This window comes from Suricata suricatta, chromosome 5 (genome assembly GCF_006229205.1).
Source record: "Suricata suricatta isolate VVHF042 chromosome 5, meerkat_22Aug2017_6uvM2_HiC, whole genome shotgun sequence".
Taxonomy (NCBI): domain Eukaryota; kingdom Metazoa; phylum Chordata; class Mammalia; order Carnivora; family Herpestidae; genus Suricata; species Suricata suricatta.
Window position 1 is genome coordinate 59094546 of NC_043704.1, and position 21506 is coordinate 59116051.

Below are 21506 nucleotides of genomic sequence, written 5' to 3' on the forward strand. Positions count from 1 at the left end.
CTGAGCAGAAACTCTGAACATCAAGAGTCAGATGCTAAACCAACTGAGCCACCCAGGCACCCCCATTTCCAGCGTTATTTCAAGAAAATACTACTATCACTTTTGGTAAGAAGCAAGAAAAACAGTCTCTTTACACTCATTTTTATTAAACAAATAAGGCTGGTAGTGGAACTTTTTTTATTTAATGCATAAACATATAAGTCCCTTTATTAGAGAAATTGTACATATTGGTGTATATGGTCAATGGTCACATCTATGGGTTAATTCTTTAAAAATCAGAACCTGTAGTTAGGATGAAGTCTATGCTTTCTTCGTTACATTGTGAAGTGTCTTGTGTAGTCATATTCTATTGTTGGAATGACAGCTTGTACGAACTTCAAGAAAATTAGAAGATACCTAAATGTCTTTAGCTAAGGAAAATAGATTGGTAAATAGTACTATGATTTAAGCTAACACTGTTATTACCCTTATTAATCAATTTCTCAGAAAAAGAAACATAAGACAAAATCTTAAGTATGAAAAAAAAACACTCATGGAAGTTTATGTCTACTCAATATGAGTTCTCTGTAACTATAAGACTGCTCGACCTATTCCTATTTAAGATTTAAATGTGAAACTTCCTAATGAGTTCACAGGAGCCCAATTTTTGATATGAAAGTAAGAACAAGGTCGTTCCTGTTTAAATGAGTGGGAAATGATTCCTTTACTGCCTATCAGTTTGCTAGAGTATTTTAGAAAATAAGACAGGGCCAAAAATATAAAAGCACTGAAGCAAAAGAGAAAACAATAATTAAGTAGAAATCCTCCAAAAGGACTGATTCTAGTTAGTGTATGTACTTGCCATAGAATCTGCTACACTGGACTGTCTTTAATAAAATCCTGAAAATTTTTTCTATGTTGCACTGCACTTGAAAATATTAAGACCTTAATTTTTATTGGGGGAACTGATAACTCAATTCTTATACATAGATTCTTACAATTTGCTACCCAGTGCCCAACACAGAGATGCATGCTCAAGTCATGTGTAGTAGGGTTTCAGGAGTCAATCTGGTTTGGACCAAAAGTTCTTGGTTTGTTTCAATGTCAAACAAGCCCAGTGTTCCTCTGAGAGTCACACTTATTAACAATTCTTAGGTGGTTTATAGATCTAAGACAGGGGTGACCCCTCACAGACTACATCTAACCCTGAGTGGCATGATCCACCAAGTGTTACATCAATCTAGCACCAAGCTAATTCAAACTATTTGGCATCTACCTCATTGACTTTGGCTGCTTTTGATGACCCATGCTATGGGTACATGTATTTCAGGACCCAGCAGTTTACTTAAGTTTATTCCTCTTGTCAATGCAGAGAACAAAGTAGGAAAACCATAGTAAGATATAAGATATAAGATATAAAAATCTGCTATACTTTAAAAATATATGCAATATTATTTGTGTGTTTTACTTTTTATTAACCTATTTGTTAAGCTGAATTCTTTGCTTCAGAGACCTCAGAATGACACGACCTAACTTTCCTTTTACCTCATGGGGAACACATTCTTTTTTATAATAGTTAAAGTGGAAATATACTTAGGGAAAAGATATTCACATGTTATCCCTAAATTGGTAGGTCACTCTTCTTTCACCAATAAATTACGCCCACTGAGTTTTTCTTCCATGAAGAGCAATGGTTATATATTCACATACTCTTAGCCACTGACCCTTCCACAAGCAAAAGCAATTGGCAAGCTGCTGCCTAAATACTGACCTGAGGTTCTGTCGTAAGGCAGAGCTGACAGGTGCACAAAGGAACATGTGCTAATTATCTGAACAAAGCATAACTATCACAATACAGCATTTCCTAAATAAAGACTCCCATTAAGACTTCTAGATGGGAGGGGCTAAAAGAAGTTATAGGTACTGTGCCATCACCATTGTACTACATGTCCCAAACAGGAAAAAAATCCTAGAGCCAATGTGCCACTAATGACATGTACAGGGAAGGATACATATGAACACCAAGTTCTCCCCCACCTTCTGCAACAGTCTCAATGATTTTCTTCATCACCTCAGCATGCCTGAAAGCAAAAGAATAAATAAATGTTTTTAGCATAGATCAATTAGATCAACATATGAAAAGCAAATTTTGATCTGTGAAGGAATCTACATTATTGTCAGTGAGTTAATTTTAACGTAATAGTCATATTATAAAATATTCTCCTTCCTACTCCCCCAACATATCAGTTTGTTGAGTCATGTAGACTATTTTACTGGCGCTCAGGCTACATTTTATGAGCTATGGTAGTCACAAACACAATGGCACCAGGTAGCTGTCCTACAACAGGGGCTGAGGGGTAGTGCAGCAGAAAACCAGAGAAAGGGGAGTTATGCCAGGGTATATTGCAGAGCAAAGGTTGTGTGCTCTAAGAAATAAACAAGAATCATACCAGGCAAATTCAAAAAAGCTACATGGTAACAGCTAATCAAAAACAACAACAACAACAAAGAAATATTTACAATGCAGGGATTTCAATGGCTCAAATATTTAGCTGAGAAGAAGCCAAAATAAGCCTCTGCTCTCTTGGGCCCTCTCTCTCTCAAAATAAAAATAAAATACAATTTTTAAAAAATCATTAGAAAAAAGATTCTCAGGGCACTTGTGTGGCTCAGTTGGTTGTGGGTCCGACTTTGGCGCAGGTCATGATTTCTCAGTCTGTGCGTTCGAGCCCTAAGTCAGGCTCTGTGCTGACAGTTCAGAGCCTGGAGCCTGCTTCTGATTCTGTGTCTCCCTCTCTCTCTGCCCTCCCCCGCTCACAAGCTCTGTCTCTCTCTCCCTCTTTTTCAAAAATAAACAAACATTAAAAAAAAAAAAAAAGATTCTCGGAGTCCTGAGAATCCAAAAACATAATCTGAGGTGGCCCATGGCCAGGCCCAAAATGTACTCGAAATCTTACCTTATAAGCGCCCACCTTAATATAGTCATTTATTAAAATGTTGAACATTAATTACCAGTTAAATAACTTATCTCTCTTCCCACTAACACAGCTAAGAAAGAGACATGTCTCAGCTTGATAAGCACCATCCTAAAACCTCAAACCATCAGAGGAGCCGACAGAATAAACTGAATACCTTTTAGATCATTCAAAACTAAAACCTAATGACTCCTGAATTACTTTTCAGCTAGCAATATTAACAACTCTTGACATAAATGAAATAGAAAAATAAACTAGGCATTCTATTGGATAAAGTCAGAGAATCAAGAGGTTACAAACACTAAGAAAAAATATTAACAATTTTTAAAAACTGAAATGTTGTATCTAATTAGTCAATGGAATACCAAAGTTTTCATTTGAAGAATATTGTTACCAGAATTTCTCAGTGATTTGTAAGAGTTAACCATTAGAAATAACAGAATAAATTATGCATATATAGCCAGCTTCCCTTACTTGGCCCTAAGAAAACACAAGGATACAAAGAAAATCCCAAATTATAAAATGCACTTGGTTTAACAAGGCTGAAAATCTCTTAACTGAAAAGTAAAGGAAAATAGAAACTGCATACATCTCCCTTCATTAACCAACCAAAGGAGATAAATAGGTTACATAGAAAAACACAGGGATAACTTTATAATCCGCATCATAGTAAGATTCATCACAATAGGGCAAACCATGGCTAAGTGAGGAATATTTTTTAATCTAAAAAGCATATTCTTGGAGCTGAAAACAGTAAAACCACAAAGAACTATACAATACCTAAACACACACAGAGGGAAAAAATATTCTTAATAAATTAAACTTATATTGGTGTCTTTTTCCTGTTTTTATATATTTCAACACAAGAATATTTCTAAAGAAGATAAAAGAGAATTTTACTTTACAGAAAAGTTTAAGCTTTTCTGTTAGGACACTTTGTTTACAGACTCCCAAGTAATAAATCCATAAAGTACACACAACACACACACACACACACACACACACACACACACACACACACACACCTGCATGGGTGAACTGAACACATAGGAGGAGGTGGGAGATGAGGGTGATTTTCAATGGTCACTGTTTTCTTCACATGATCTTGACTGATGTCTTCATACATGTGCTCAACGGTTAAAGGCTGCCTTTGCTGAAATGATAAAAAAATGCTTTGAAAACACTGTTTAAAAACCCTCAGGCCTGGGGCACCTGGGTAGTTCAGTCAGCTGAACATCCAACTCCAGCTCAGGTCACGATCTCACGTGGTTCCCGAGTTCGAACCCCACACTGAGCTTGCTACTGTCAGCGCAGAACCTACTTCAGATCCTGTCTCTCCCCCACTTACGCTCTCTCTCAAAAGACTAAAACAAACAAACAAAAAAAAAACCACTTAAAAAATGTCAGACTAAACTTCAATGTTTAAAATAGATATGTTCCTACCTCCCATATCACTTGCAACACAGAATTCCAGGCTATTTAGAATCACCAGACTATTTGGGGGAGAGTTTGCAATTTATTTATACCAGGGAAGGGAGGAGGGAGGAGTCTGTGCACCGAGGTTACATGACTTCAGCCACCACCTAATGCAGTAAAGACCCTACAAAAAAGCAAGCCCAGAGCTGTCAAAACATTTTGTAACTTTGTAACTCTTCTTTTGGGGCTTATTTTTACTTTTTAATTTCCCATTTATAGTCCTAAGAATGACATGTTCAAACAAGTTCATTGTATTTCTGTTATCCCTTAATTTAATTATGTAAATAAGTTAAAAAAAAATTGTCTCAAGGAAAAAAAAAACACATGCAACATGATCATTCTGTAAATGCCTTATACATGCAACCAATGTAATAGCCAGAACATTTACTACAACAAACTACGTTCAATTTCTCTTATATTTTGAAGGAATAACCTCAGGGACAAAGCAATAAATATGAAACTAATTATTTCTGTTTAATTCTTAGCAGTGTTACTGTCACACTGAATAAGTCATACTTTCTTTAAAATAAGAATCAAGTTCAGTACTAATCCTGAAAGTATCAAATGATTTTGAAAACATAAAAGGCCACAGTATATACCCATGGACCTAATGACAAGGGAATGAAATCCAAAAAATTTAAATATATTTTGTTTGTACCTCATCATAGCCGAACAGCCATAGCCGTGGTGTCTGGTAATATTTATCATAAGTGATATAAAGGTCGTAAGTTCGCGTTTGCAAAATAGCATCTTCACCTCCAGCATCAGTTTTAGCTTTACAAGCTTCTACTATTTTCCTTGTGTCTAGGGTAGCCTGGCAATAATGGAGAAAAATTCACACCCATTAAAATTAGTATGAACGTGACAACTTAGAAAAGGTACTCTTCCCACCGTATATTCTTTTCCAAAAACAAATAGGACTTAAAGTCAAAGCTAAAATGTTGTATGCTATAACCAATGTAAACATATAAATAACAGTTTACTGGAAAGATCAAGATACTACTAGGAATATTAATCTGCAAGTTTATTCAGTAAAAGTTAATTAAAAACTCAATTTACAAACCTCATCTGTTTCCAACAATCCACTCTCTTCATATTCTGTTATAAAAAGCAACAAAAGATTAATCAAGTACAAGAAGATTTCTTAAACCAAATCATATATTACTTCAGACTATCATTCAAAACCTGGGTTTTTAATGTACTTATTTACTGACTTTAAGTGTATTTATTATTTTTAGAAAGACAGAGACAGCATGAGCAGGGGAGGGGCAGAAAGAGGGGGTTAAAAAAAGGAAAAGAGAAAAAGAAAGAGGCGAGGAGAGAGAATCCCAGGCTGACAGCACAGAGCCTGACACAGAGCCGACTGAGCCACCCAGGAGCTCCTGCTTTTGTTTGTAACTGAAGATACTGAATAGGTAGGAGAGGGCTAACTCCGCACTTCCAAAGCAGCAGACACTTTACCCGACAAAGCCAGGGAATGTTAGTATGCGCCAAGGCTTGGTCCACGCTACTGCCCATTAGCAACACCAAATGGAACAATACTGTAGAACCCTCAGTGACCCCACTGTATAACGCAAGGCTGTTTATAGAACTGTATAAAGTGTGCTCCTTAAAATAATCGGTCACTTCCTCTTTGCTCAATCCAGGGCTAAATTCCCAGTTTTCATCTTAACTGACCTCACAGGACCATGAGAATGATTTATTCCCACTTTCCTCGAACACTTTCCTTGGCTTTGCCTCTCACCTCAGTGACTTCTCCTTTACTAATTTCTACACTTGGTTCTTCTTCATCTCAACTTTTTCTTTCTTCTTCTTCTTCTTCTTTTTTTTAAAAACTCTATAGTAACCAAGGGCTCACTTTTTGGACTTTGTCTTTTCTCTATCCACCCTTACTCCCTTGATTTTATCTAGTCTGAAACGCTTTAAATGTTATTGATCCCCAAATTTACCCCTGCTTACAATATCTGTTAACGTATGGCTCCAATGGAATGGCTAATCCACACGGCAAACAGCACACATCTATTACTAAACTCCCCCTCCAAAGCAATTCGGTCCTATAATTTTCCTCATCTCAGTCGAAGACACCTTGCAAGACACTCAGGACAAAAATCTTTGGCCACTCTCTCTCCCATGCCACTTCCTACTCAGCAGCATATCCCTTTGACCTTACCCTCGAAATATGTCCTGAAATCTATTTCTCATCACTTTCAATATTGCCACTGGAGCCCAAGCTCTTATCATTTCTTGCCTCGATTATCCAAACAGCCCCTTAACTGTTATCCCTGACTCCCTTCAATCTGTTCTCAATACAGCAATTATAGTGATTCTGTTAAAACATTATATCTCATTCTAAGTTGCTCTTCTAGTTAGAAAAACCCTCCAATGGGCACACCCAGGTGGCTCAGTTGGTTGAGCATCCAACTTCAGCTCAGGTCATGATCTGGCAATTTGTGTGTTCGGGCCCCATGTCGGGCTCTGTGCTGACAGCTTAGAGCCTGGAGCCTGCTTCCGATTCTGTGTCTCCCGCTCTCTCTGCCCAACCCCCCTCCGACTTCCCACATGTGCTGTCTCTCTTGGTGTCTCAATAATAAACAAACATTAAAAAAATTTAAAAAAAAGAAAAGAAAAACCCTCCAATGACTTCTCGTCTCAACTGAGTTAAAGCCAGGGGCCTACACAATCTGGTCCCAAGGTTACCTCACTGACTTCATGCCTTATTTCTCTGTCCTCACTTGTCTCTGGACACAGAAATTTTTTTTTAAAAGTAAGTTCTACACCCAATGTGGGGTTTGGATTCATGACCTTGAGATCAAGGGTCACATACCCTACCTACTGAACCAGCTAGGCACCCCTGCTCACAGTATTTTATATTAAGCCACACAAGCTCCTCCTTAAGGCCTCTGTGCCCTTCCTCAGATATCCAAATAGCTGCTCACTCACTCACTATTGTTCTCAATGAGGTTTTTCTTGACCAACCTATTTTAAATAACACTCATCCCTGCCCAAGACTCCCTGTCCCTTCTCCCTTGTTCATTTTTCTAATACTTATAACCACCTAATAATGTATATTGCTTACCTATTGTTTTTGTCTCCCATAACTAGAATATAAGCTCCATAAGATATCTACTGCTTTATCTCCAGCACCAAGAACAGTGCCTGCTACATAGATACATTGCCCAATAAATATTTGTTGAATGATGAATGAAAATCGCCTGTTATATTATCATTATATTACCTGCTATACCATCAACATGGTTTTTAAAGCAAAATTTCATACGTAGCTCTATCCAAGGGAAATGTAACAAACACACTAAAAGGCTGTCAGATATTTAAGGCAGTCAACAACCTATACTCTACAAACAGTGCTTACTCACAGTATTCTTCCTACCCTCCATCCCAGCTTGGATAAATGTACACCATTCAGACAGATGGAATGCACAAAGTATTTGTTCAAGAAGGTGGTTCTGACAATTATGAGACATCCAGGTGCAGAGGAAACTACACAAGTACCTCTCAAGTTCAGGAGATCTGGACTGGAGGTGTAGATACAGAAGTCGATCACTGAGAAGGTATGTGAAGCTGCTGTGAGCAACTCTGGTTACAAGTAACGCACCTGGATTTCTTCCAAGAATGGGAGTTTACCACAAACAATAAGGGCCAAACTCTTTCTAGAATTTAGGAACAGATACACAGCTAGGTTTCATGAAGACTCAAAAGTAAATTAGAAAACAAAGCTGAAGAGTACTCTTCTGGCAATTCAGCTCTGTGTCATCTCCTCACGAGCGAACACCACTTGCTACTACAGTGCCTCAGCTCTCCTGGGCACCATTCTCCACTTGTGCACGCTACAGAACCTTTCTATCTCGCCATAAATTCTAAGTATTTGGTCAAAAGGAAAAAAAATACAGAATACATGAGCAAACTGTGCTCTACCCTGAAATAGTTTTTAAGAACTAGCTTTTGAGGGGGCACCTGGGTGGCTTAGTGGGTTAAGTGTCCAACTCCTGAGTTTGGCTCAGGTCATGCTCTCTCAGTTTGTGAGTTTGAGCTCTGCATCCAGTTCTGCACTGACAGCATGGAAACTACTTGGGATTCTCTGTCTCCTTTTCTCTCTGCCCCTCCCCTGCTCAAGCATGTGTCCACACATGTGGGCACTCTCTCTCAAAAATAAACATTAAAAAAATAAAGCAGAATTGGAGCTGTACCAGTATTAAAAATTTATGACTAAGACGTATCCCACTAGAAACAATGCTGTCGAAGCTATGCTCTAGGTAAAGTAGTACAGTCCAAGACCAAGGTAAGTTCTGCACTAATTAAGTTTAAACAAAATCCTCCTGAGGCTGTTAAATGTTAAAATCTAGAACTCAGTGGAGTTCAAGTCTTGTCCACCTCAATTACAAATACTCCAAAATCAATGTTCTAGTGTGATCAAAGCAAATCTAGAACACAAGTACCTTCCATATCTGCAGCTTCTCCTTCATCTTCCTCTTCTTCCTCCTCGCATACTGCTGAACAATCGTGAAGTTTTATACTGTCCTTTGAAATTAATAATATTTAAAATCACTTAAATATAGTTCATTAGTTCAAACACTCAGCACTCATGCATCAGCACAGTGCAAACCACTATGAAAATACGAGTGGTAAAGAGAGTTTTATCCTCAAGAAACTCCTACTCCACTGGAAATGACAAACCCATAAACCAAATACTAAAAGTGATACACTAAGTGCTATGACTGAAAATTATAAAAGGTCTTATAGAAGAATCAAGAATCACCTAAGCTAACCATTTAAAAGTAGCTGTCAGCTGCACTTCCAAAAAAATTGCATTTTTATTTAACCAATTCATTAGTATTAGGAAACAGGTTCATAATTATAACGTACACACGTAATTTAAAGGAAAAAAGGTATATATTTATAAATCACATTACATTTATAAGTTAACCTTATTATAAATCAAACATTAACATGTTCTAATTTGTTAACAATATCTTCAGTTGAATTAAGTAAAATGATCAGACTTTACAGTTATTATAATATGTAAGATTCAGTTTAATTTTTAAACTATATTTAAAATGAAAGACTAATGCTAACCAAAGACAAGCCTAATATGGAATTATTTCACAAAAGCAATATTCTAAAAATCTGAAGTCAATGTAGTAAAAGAAAAAAAAAAATGGATACCTAGTTTCACCTAATTTACAATTTTACTTAGGAAAGATTTTATTTACTACTAGAAACCTAAATAGTATGTATGCATCATAATCATATTCAAAACGTGAAACCATAGAAGAAAGATAGCATCCAGTAATTATCAGAAGAGCCAAAATTTGAGAAAGAGATCACTAAGGGAAATTTTAATCACATGGATGTCCTGGTGATCATACTTGAAACAAAATACAGTAGAAAGCAACAAGAAAGATTAATATTTGGGTCTGGACAACAAATATTCTATGAAAATTAAATTATGAAAAATATAAATTCTATATCAAATAGGAAATGACAGGAAAGATACATTCAAGTTGTACATTCTACGTATTCATACATCAGTAGGACATAAGTATGTTAGATGGGATCAAGTACCATATTAACCACTACCGCATTTATAAAAATATTCTTGAAAGAATTACCATAAACCTATCATAAAATGCTATCCATACTATGCTGCCATTTCTCATTCCAAAAGGCTAAAGCATACATAATTAACAGCTGAGGTAAACAAGATTTTCTAAAGAGGCCAAAGCCATTTTGGGATTTTCTAGTCATTTAAACTCTCTAAAAAGCAGAATTTCAAAAGGCTAAGTTTTCAGGCCAATGAACTGAACCTTAATCCCTAACAGGCATTAAACTGTACATTGAAAAAAAAAAACAAACTTGTTTTAGATTCTAACCCTTCCTACATGTTTAAGACTCACTTATGAATCCTAAAAGATCCAAACAACAAACACACAAAAAAGAGCATCTAAATCTTATAGCAAATGTTTCATAAAGAGAAAAGAAATGCAAATATTCTGTCCAAATATTCTGTTCTCTAAGAGATCTATTAACAAAATAATAAAGAAAAGATAATAAAGGCATTTTATTACAAATATAAAAGCAAGAGGACAACTGCAACCATCTCTTTAGAAATGAGCAGCTTCTATAATAAAGTTAGTTTGAATTAAATGAAAATTTTCAAGCAGAAAAATTCCCCCCAGTTACAGATTTTTACCCCCCACCCCAAGCCCACAACAAACCATACAATAAAGCCCAACTCATTTAGCTCCCACTCAGTCAAAAATACTCTGGATGATGTTAAAGTTTACCTTTAAATTTTCAAAAACAAAAACTTCCATGCAAAATAGCAGTAAATTAAGAAACTACAGAGGGAATGAGTAAATTACTTCAGACAATGTTTAAAGAACAAAGTTTGAACAATGTATCATCAGCACCTACTAATCACTAAGTACATCAACCTCTTCAAAAACCTCTATTTACAGAAAATTTTATACTTAGATTTAAAAATTAAAAAAACATTTCTTTTAAACTAACCTAGTAGCCTTCCCAATTAGTGAAAAATAGTTGTTTTTAACCAGTTATAATCTCAAAAAAACTTTTTATTAAATCATACTCAGATTAAGGAAGATAAGCATTGGGAAGCAGTAGTTTTGATATGTTGGTATAAAAAAGTGAGAGGAGGAATCAGTTTGAATAAGAACATATATATGCGCAAATAACTATAACACTGAATGTAGAAATGTAACTAACTAACCCGTACCTTGCTCTCCAATGTAATCTCCTTAACTGCTTCAGTTATTCCTGCGATACCTGTTTAAAATTCAAAAAAATAACTGAAATTAAATAGTAAACATCTACCATTTACCAGATTCAAGCAACATATTAAACACTTAAAATCATCTAAATTCTCACAATTTCTCTGAAATAAGAAGGCAATGTTAGCAGCATTTTTACAAATTTATACGGACCTTTCCATTTTATTGTTTCCATAGCTTATTTTATCCTTACAAACACTATCCTTTGAGGTGATTAGGTAATCATGAATGAGACTTGCTGAGTCTTACAGTTAGTTGGTGAAGAAACTGGGATTCAAATCTGTATGTGCTACCTTTTAGTTCAACCATCTGTCCACTGTACCCCATTAAGCAACTACCGTGAATGTACTTGTCTCAATGAAAGTGGCACTAAGCAGATGGCAGTACCACAAGTCAGCTAAATAATAATTCTAATTTAAAATAATGTCAGTTTGTTTGTTTGTTTATTTATTTAGAAAACAAACGAGAAAGGGGCAGAGACACAGGGGGAGAGAGAGAATCTCAAGCAGGTCCATGTTGGGAGAGTAGAGTTTGATGCAGGGCTCGAACTCACAAACCATGAGATCATGCGCTGAGCTGAAATCAAGAGTCAGCTGCTTAACCAACTGAGCCACACAGGTAGCCCCCGCCCCTTCTTTTTTTTTTTTTAATTTTTTTTTTTTTGTTTTATTTATTTTTGATACTGAGAGAGACAGAGCATGAGAGGGGTAAGGGCAGAGAGAGAAGGAGACACAGAACTGGAAGCAGGCTCCAGGCTCTGAGCTAGCTGTCAGCACAGAGCCTGACGCGGGGCTCGAACCCACAACCGTGAGATCTGACCTGAGCCGAAGCCGGAGGCTTAACCGACTGAGCCACCCAGGCGCCCCCACCCCTTCTTTTTTAAAAGCTTACTTATTTATTTTGAGAGAGAGAGACAGAGCACGAGCAGGGAAGGGGCAAAAAGACAGGAAGAGAGAACATATCACTGTTTCTAATTTGATAGTTTAACAAGGATGAGATATACTGGAGGAAAAAAACTCTACTTACAAAATATGCTTTGCTCCTTTTTTTAATCTGCTAAAACTTAGATATATCTGTTCAACATGTCCAAAGAATAACTCACTTTTACTAACAGAAAATGTCACAATCTACAGCTTTAGCACAATGATTTTACTTCATACTTTTTCTGGAAAGTATTACATAATAGATATGATTACTTCATAACAATAAGACCCAAATCAGCACACTGAACTGGTATTACAAAATGATTCCCTGAATCCAGTTCACAGACAAAAGAAAATAAACCTCTTCAATTCATCTAAATATAATAATGGAATAGTTTTCAACTAGACTCTTTTAAGTGTAGAACTAACAAAGAAAAAAAAGAGCTCAAATGACTCTAATGAGGGTAACATTTTTCAAACACTGTGATGGTTAATTTTATGTCAGCTTGGCTATGTTACTATGTCCAGATGCCTGAACAAACCCAGGCTAGATGTAGCTGTGAAGGTGTTTTTTAGATTTTTTTTTTTTGACTCTAACATTTGAATCAATAGACTCTGAGTAAAGTAGATTACTCTCCATAATGTGGGTGGGCCTCATCCAATCAGCTGAAGAGCCTTATAAGAAAAAACCTGAAGTGCTCAGGAGAAGGGAAGAATTCTGCTTTCAGACTGTCTACAGACACAAGCTGAAGCAATCAATCCTTACCTGGGTCTTCAGCCTGCTGGCCAGTCTGTCCTATAATCTGCAATCTTGCTAGCCACCACAATCACATAAGTCAATTTCTCAAAATAAATCTATGGATATCTATATATCTATACCTGTTATCTACCTCTATAATCTATATCTATATATACATTCTGTTGTTTCTGACTCTCTAGAGAACCATGACTAATACAAGGGCTAAGAAAAATAAAAGAAATCTATAAGAAGCAAAGGATGAAGCAAAGAGAACTAAGGTAACAAAGAAACCAGGCACAAGACCTTCTGAGTTCATTGGAAGCAGTATTTTAACCAGATCAAGACACAGTTTAAACTAAAATTCTAAGTATATCTCTCCAGCAGAGCAAACATTTTTTCAGTTGTTGAATTTCTTTAATAGACCTTCATCCATCCAATCACACTGATACCTATTTATTTCTGTAATGAATTCCTTTGTAAATATGCACCTAGATTTTGAGCTAGTGACTATCGGATAGAATACAACCAGACAACAGATTAGCTCATGTACTTGACATAAGAAATACAGTGATATAACTAATGGCTTTACTTAGTCAACAATTTCCTACAGAGGTGCTGTCCTTGTCTTCTAGACTCAGGAAAACTAAAGTAGAGCAGCTGAACAATTTTGGAAAGATCACAAAATAAAGAAGTCTAATATCACTACTTGGTGGAGAAAAGAGGATGATTTTTGAAGTAACTTTAAGAAGTATTTCAAACCACATTTTCTCAAGGCCTTTACATTAACACTCAACACAGTAAGAAAGAAACAAGTTTCGGGGCACCTGGGTGGCTCAGTCGGTTAAGTGTCTGACTTGGGCTCAGGTCATGATCTCATGGTTCCTGGGTTTAAGCCCTGCATCGAGCTCGTGCTGACAGCGCAGAGCCTGAAGCCTGCTTCAGATTCTCTGTCTCCCTGTTGCTCTCTCTCTGCCCCTGCCCTGATCACACTGTCTCTCAAAAATTAAAAAAAAAAAAAAAAAAAGCAACAAACAAGTTTCAGAAAATTATTCAGCCATCCAAAAGAACGAAGTCTGCCATTGGCAACAACATGGATGGAACTAAAGTGTGTTATGCTAAGTCAGATTCAGTCAGTCAGAGAAACACAAATGTATGATTTCTTCAGTCATATGCTGAATTTAACAAATAAAACGGATGAACACAGGGGAAGGGAAGGCAAAATAAAATAAAAACAGAGAGGGAGGCAAACCATGAGAGACTCTTAACTATAGAGAACTAACTGAGGGGTGCTGGAGGGGAGATGGGTTGGGGGATGGACTACATGGGCGATGGCATTAAGGAGGACACTTGTTGGGATGAGCACTGGGGGTTACATGTGAATGATGAATCACTAAATTCTACTCTCGAAACCAATACTACTGAATTTAAATAAGATCTTGGAAGAAAAAAAAAGAAGTAAGTTTCAAATGAAGAAGCCCAAGCACTGAATCTATGCTTCTGTCACCATAAAGAAACACAGGGCAGTGTCCCTTTTTAAGAGTAGAGAAAAACTGACCTAACAAGGTACTTTTTCCCTGTGCAGATTACTTAGCCCTCTGACAACTGAGTGGGTCTCAGCAAATGGCAGCAATTTTGTCCTTCACGGAACCCTTGGCACTGTCTGGAGGCATTCTTAGTTACCACACTCGGGTGAGTGCTACAAGGCCCAGAGATAATGCTAAACATTCTGCAGTGCACAGGAAACGCTATGACAAAGAATCATGCGGCCCAAAATGTTAGTAGCGCTAAGGCTGAGAAACCCTGTGCTAGGACTACTTTTGATACACCTGCTACTTTCTAGGACGTAGGGGGAAGCATTTATTTTTAGTATCCTAGACTTAAACACAGAACTTATTTTCTCCAGTAAAACTAAGCCATAAATGGTACTTCCATAACTATGTAAATTAACTGCTAATTGTTAACTATTAACTAACATTAACTAATATTATATTAGCTACAGCAGCATGTATTAATCTACATCCAAATAGCTAAATAAATATAGTGGCAAAATAGGTTCTTAGGACTTGAAATAAAAAATCATATTCAGAATTACAAGTTCTGCAAACATACACTTATGAAAGGCTTAAATTTAGTCAATTCCTTAAAAATCTATGAAACAACTTCTGTATCAGATACTATGATAAATATTGAGGATTCAACAGTGAATTTCTACCTTCATGGAGTATACAGTGTTTGTCATTCAACAAATAATTAAATACTTCTAAATGTCTGGTCGCTGAGTAAAATAAATATAAGTGTAGTTCCTGTCCTAAAGTTCATCACACAGCAATAGAAGGACATGTAAATACAGAATTCCAAAACAAAGCAGTATGCATACTCAATAATACCAACTGTCTTTCTTTCTTTAGATATAAAGAAAATGATACAGATACTTTCAAATTGCTACTGAAGTAGCAGTACTATAGAAATTTGGTATTCTCCAAGGGCACTTTTTCTTTTTTTTCCAATTTGTTTTCCTGTTGTTTTTCAGGCAAAAGTCTATTGGGACAACTGTGCCTTACATATCCTTTGTTGTTGTTTTTTATTTTTTATTTATTTTTTTCAACTTCACATATAGTTTATTGTCAAACTGTTTTCCATATAACACTCAGTGCTCTTCCCCACAGATTCCCTCCTCCATGACTATCACTTCCCCTCCCCCGCTTCAGCCCTCAGTTTGTTTTCAGTATTCAAGAGTCTCTCAGGTTTTCCCTGCCTCCCTCTCCCTATCTCATTCCCCTTCCCCTCCCCATGGTCCTCTGTTAGGTTTCTCCTGTTAGACCTAGGAGTGAAAACATATGGTATCTGTTGTTATTTTTTAAATCATGCTGCTATAAAAGAGTGTAAAGGAGTTTAAAACAATTTAATCTAAAATATGGTATTTTATTCTCGTCTTACCTGTGTTATGGTAAGTATCTACCCATCCTCCATCACCATCATCTTCCTCAATGATAGCTTCCAATTCATCAGAATATTCCATCTGTTTGCATCGCTTGTAGCATGGCACTATTAAAAAATGAAAATACAGTTACTAGCACATAACCTGCTAGTAGAAAAAAAGAGAAAGTTTATTCTATTTTAAGGAAATACTGTATTTCATTTCTAGTAAGTGCTTAAATAATGTTTAGAGAGTTATACTCAGCACAGACACATTAATGATCACATTTATCTTTCCCTAAGTAGCTTTATCAGAACACAGGTAGAAAAGCTCTACTGAAAATTTTCTTTTTCTTTCTTAAAATGTATTTATTTTGACAGAGATAGAGAGATAGAGAGAGAGACAGAAAGACCACAAGCAGTGGAGGGGCAGAGAACGGGGAGAGAGAGAATCCCAGGCAGGATTCACAGGAGCGGCACAGAACCCCATATGGGGCTCAATCCCACAAACTATGAGATCATGACCTAAGCCTGCTTAACTGACTGAGTTAAGCGCCCCTCTACTTGAAACTTTCTGAGTATTCTTTACCCTGATGGTCTCTGAAGAACAGTAGGCTGACGTCAGAGATGACACTGTTCAACTTCAGGCTAATGCATAATAATGCCTTATTTTAATGGGTTTACTCTCAACACATGAGGGCACCACCTGGCATTCTCAAAGGCGGTAGAGGTGACCTCCAGTTTGCAATGCTACAGTCACTTTCGGTATGTATTTCATAATTCACATCTAAGCTCCAACTATCCATAATGGATAAGCCAGAGTAAAATCACTAACTGCTACATTTTACTGTCTTCTATAACACTGGAGCCAAGTTTTCATATAGCATATGTGTCAACTAACAGTTATTATTATCCACATAAACCTAGAACTGAACATTTACATGGTAAAATCATGAACTAGGTAGAGTCAAGAAATTATTAATCTCCTGATTTAATAAATGATCCACTTTAATAAAATAATCCACTTTAATAAAACATATTCTGTAGAAAAGAAAACATGTTATACATAGTTTTCTTTTCTGTAATAGATAAATTGGAACAAAAATCAAGGTGTTGCTTTGTGATTAGATAGGGACTATAACAACCTTTCTGACGCTGTTTTCATAAATAAGAAACCACCTGTTTCAAAAAACACTTTTGTTCCTAAAGGCAATCTTTTAAGGACACAATGGATAATAAAATCCTTAGCTTGGAGATTTTAGATGTCAAAGGTAATATCAATTTCATTTCTCATGACAAATGTTTAAGATAATCAGAATCGAACAGCTAAAAAAATTATGATTATGAAGTTAACTTTAAAAAAAAGGCCATTAAAACTCCAACTCTGCTTGGGTCCTTTTCTTCCACACCTTACAACCGGATCGTTTTGGCAAAAGAAGTAACAAAAAGGAACAAGGTAAAAATCAAATGAGGAAAAAAATACTCCAGCAACAGAAAACATAGCACTTCATCAAATTTCCAAATTTCTGTCTGAGAGAGAGAAGCTGTAAGTATGACTTCAAGCATAAATTACAGTGGTTTTTTTTTAATATAACTCTTTGTGAAACATTTACTGATATATACAATGTAATTCTTACCATTTTTGGTGACCAAAAATTGTTTGCCTGTTGGTAGATATGCCTTCACTTTCAATTCTTCCCCTGTAGCCCTTTAAAATGAGGAAAAAGCACAAAACATGAAAACTATTTTAAAAGGCAAAAGACAGAAGTCATCACATATAAATACCAAAACTACTCAATCTATACTCCTGAGAAAACTGTCTTAGGACTGGTTTGGGAAGGAGGCCATTAAAAGACATATGTTAGGGCATGGAAAGACATAACGTTCTAAGGAAAATATACTAAGAGATGCAGACAGACCTAATAGAATGTAGATTATATATCCGACAAAAAAGACAGAATAATATAGAACTACTACAGAACTATTATTTTGGCCTCTAAACAAAAAGAAAATGTTGTTCCTTAGTGAGTATAATCTCAGACTTTTAGTTCTAAAGTATTGTTCATCTTCAAACCAAGAAGAGGCAAAAAAAAAAAAAAATAGTTGCATGACACGGCATAATGAAGTAGGTGGTTGGCAAGATCCTTGTTCCTGCCACTCTATAAAACTGGAACTAAGAGAAAAAGATGCTTTAAATCACAAGATGATAATGTTAAAAATAATGAGTGAAAAAAGAAAAAATTCCTTTTATTGAGTATTTATTAAGTGTAAGACTTAAAACTCTAACACGCATTATTTTTATGTACTCTTCAGAATTCAAATAGGTAATATTAACATCCCCACTTTAGCTTAAAGAAGTCAACTGCTCAGAATCGTAAAATCAGAACATAGAAGAGCAGGGCTCCTGCTCTTAGACACAATTCCCTCTTTGGGTCAGAGTCAGCTAATAACCATTTCTGATTTTTCATAGCTACTCTGTACTATAAAGAATTGGTTCAAAGATTCTTCTGTGGGTCACCTAATGGAATTGGCCAGAGCTGGAGCGGCATATGGTTTATCACAAACATCTGAGCAGAACCTGGGAGTCTACTGCTTATCAAAGCTTCAGTCTAAAGTTTAAACCCTACATCTGAGCATCAGATAAAGCCAGGAAATCACCTACTCTCTTTTAGTAGCCTCCTAGGCTTCTTTAAACCATTCTCAAGGGGCGCCTGGGTGGCTCAGTCCCTTAAGCCTCCGACTTCAGCTCAGGTCAGATCTCAGGCTCGTGGGTTGAGCCCCATGTCAGGCTCTGTGGCTGACGGCTAGCTCAGAGCCTGGAGCCTGCTTCCCGTTCTGTGTCTCCTTCTCTCTCTGACCCTCCCCCTCTCATGCTCTGTTTCTCTCTGTATCAAAAAATAAATAAAAAACATAAAAAAAAAAAACCATTCTCAAGTGTCAAATTCAACAATGAAATGGCAATGCCTGACGTTCTGAGTGAAGACTATACAGTAAGGTCACTGTGGTGCCTGCAGACATGAAACCATAACATGCAAATTCTCTGTTTCTAGGACAGGTTTAAAATGAATTGCTGCTTTGGTCCCAGCGGTTCAGTCAGGGTGGACACTGGAGTGTATGGACACTAGAGTAGGGTATAATTGAGTTCTAAGTTAGGATAAAGTTATTTCAACCATCACGTTTCATAAAGTGAAACTGTAACTATCTGCTAAAGGAAGAGCCTGTCTATATACCAAACCCCTATAACAATATGATAAATCATATGTCTGAGCTACTTAGACAAAGACCATGACTAAGAAACCTGAAGAAAACATGTATCTATTTTATGAAAGAAAATTCTAAATTAGTTCCTTTTATGAAATATATATTAATTTAAATTTTATATTTCTATCTGACTTAAAATATATAAAAATTATAGACTAGAACGATGAATATAGTTTTAACAATTTATAATCTGAGAAAAATCAATCACCCTTACTATAAGAGACAGCTGCCATGATATTAATCTAGTTCTAAATACAAAACAGATATACATGTAAGGAAGGGCATAAAATAAACCTGACATTTTGGCCTTTCTTTGCACATTAAAAAACAGTGTTCTAAAAGAGAAAGAGCAATTGATAAAAAGCAGTAACAACTATTTTGGATATGTGTCAAGTACAAAAATTAAGAAGAGATGAGGCCACAGATAAAAGAGGTTCCCACTTTGGCTTAAAACACTTTTAAGTATTTAAGCTCTTTAGACGTGAAGGAAAACATTATCAGTTCTCACTTCATTAATTTTAGAGCCCCTGCTCCCAAATCAAAACTACACCTTCCAACAACAACTGTAAAAGTGTCATTGAGAAGATTTAAAAAACAAAAAGACAAAAAAAAAAAAAAAGAAAAAGAAAAAAGTTAGAACAAATTGAGCCACTTATATTCAAACAAGATGATAATTCCAAAACAATTCTAGCCTAATTAAAATAGCTCTGCCAGTACTGGGATCACTTTTTCAGCCACAGGCAGGTAGTTTTACTATAAGTACTTGAAAGTACTGAAATAGCATTTGTTTTCAAACATTGTTATTATTCAGAATCTTAAAATATGTTATGAGATCTGCTAAGTCGCTTGAATTAATTTTATAATTAAAAGTATTAATAAGAAAACAAAAATGTAAAAAGTCTATTACCAGCAAATTTCCAGTTAAGACCTTCATGGGCATCAAAACCTTCTTAAGTTTTTGGCTAATTTCCTAAAATGGGAACATACTTTTGAACCTTAAGAGAAGGTTTTATGATTAAAAAACATAAGACTCTGTAAAATGTCTGTGTTTATTAATGTTATAAAAATATGTGATAAACGTTTCAATTAAAAAAAGTGACCTGGTCAAATTTATTGAACTCTTGAACATTAATTTTTAAAGATCCATCATAAGATCAGACCTAGACCCTATAAAGAAACGGAATCCTAAGAAAGCAAGACATTTATCTGAAAAATATCTTTTATTCTTATAGAGCAAAACAAAATAGATAGAACACCCAACTTGTCAGCTTTTATTTTACTTGAAGTATCACTGGCACACTGCTTAACAAAAATATCTACTACAAAACGGTTAAACAGGTCATTCTAAAGTTCATGCCCTAATTTATTTTGCAAAGTGCCACGATTATGAAGTCAGACCTTTTACTAATTTTCAACTCCTCACTTGAGATTACTTACCATTGCCATGTTGGACAGTGGTGGACTAAGTGATCTCCAGCTGCCACAAACTATTTCGGATTTAGAAGTAATATAAAGAAAAGAGAAAAAGGAAAATTGGATATCACGGAATGGAAGGTGGAGAAATAGCAAAGTGATCATCCTGTGTAATCTTGTTACCCAGTAATTACATAAATGCAAACAGCACCAAACCTGCTCTACCAGTCTGATTATTTATTTTTGATTACTATTAAAACTGCAAAACTTTTTACATCCATAAAGTTTAAATTTTGAAAGAAAAAAATGTGTTGCATGCTACTTATTTTATTTTTTTTTACTATTTATTTATTTTAAATTCAATTTCTATCATTGGATTAAATAATGCCAAAAGGACACTGTATCATGAAATGAACAAAAGTAACATTGCAGGATTTAAAATGTCAAAACCACTTTATGGATAAATAAGCTGAAGAGATATTCTGGCTAGTGGTTGAAAACTCAATGAAGATCTCTGAGAAAAATCACCAAATAGATACATGACTATGATGTAAAAATAGTTTATGACATCACAGTGCATACTTCTCTTTTTATGGTTTTTTTCACATTAACAAGAATGAGAAATGTAGTGCCAAACAGTGGAGGAAAAAGTTAAAAGCTTCTGGATTGACTCAGAAAACAACACAGTTAAGAAATTGAATCCTCTAACACCTTGGACTTTCTGGGCAGGCAGAACACTGTACAAGGTTCTGTTTTCCTTCAGAAATAAAAACAGACCGAGAAAAAAAGAGTTTAACCTGTTGAGAATTTCCATGATACATGAGCATGAACTGATCTTACTGTAAGACAGGAATCTTCCTTATTCTTAAGACCAGAAAATGAAAGTCTGTTAAGCATAACTGCAGTGTCCCAACTCAAGCAATCCAAATGCACATATTTTCTCAATTACTTCTATTTCACAACAGCTCTAATTTAAAATCACGTGTTGTTCATGGTTTATTACACAGCAAAAAAA

The 21506-nt window shown here is 35.8% G+C and overlaps 1 protein-coding gene across 2 annotated transcripts in view; it reads right to left on the reverse strand.

Moving 5' to 3' along the window:
• Window positions 1-125: 125 nt before the first annotated feature.
• ATG3 (autophagy related 3) overlaps window positions 126-21506 on the reverse strand; it is a 27590-nt gene continuing 6209 nt past the window's right edge. Inside the window, exons 3-12 of one of the 2 annotated variants that reach the window (XM_029939315.1) lie at window positions 20516-20565; window positions 17455-17525; window positions 15839-15946; window positions 11185-11234; window positions 8885-8966; window positions 5494-5528; window positions 5089-5244; window positions 3980-4107; window positions 1992-2060; window positions 126-396 (exon numbers count right to left, since the gene is read on the reverse strand). In XM_029939315.1, the coding sequence (XP_029795175.1) occupies window positions 315-396; window positions 1992-2060; window positions 3980-4107; window positions 5089-5244; window positions 5494-5528; window positions 8885-8966; window positions 11185-11234; window positions 15839-15946; window positions 17455-17525; window positions 20516-20565 (831 nt within the window). In that variant the 3' untranslated portion in view covers window positions 126-314. Of the gene's footprint in view, window positions 397-915; window positions 2061-3979; window positions 4108-5088; window positions 5245-5493; window positions 5529-8884; window positions 8967-11184; window positions 11235-15838; window positions 15947-17454; window positions 17526-20515; window positions 20566-21506 lie in introns of those variants that run through there. The other variant, XM_029939316.1, reaches the window with a different exon arrangement.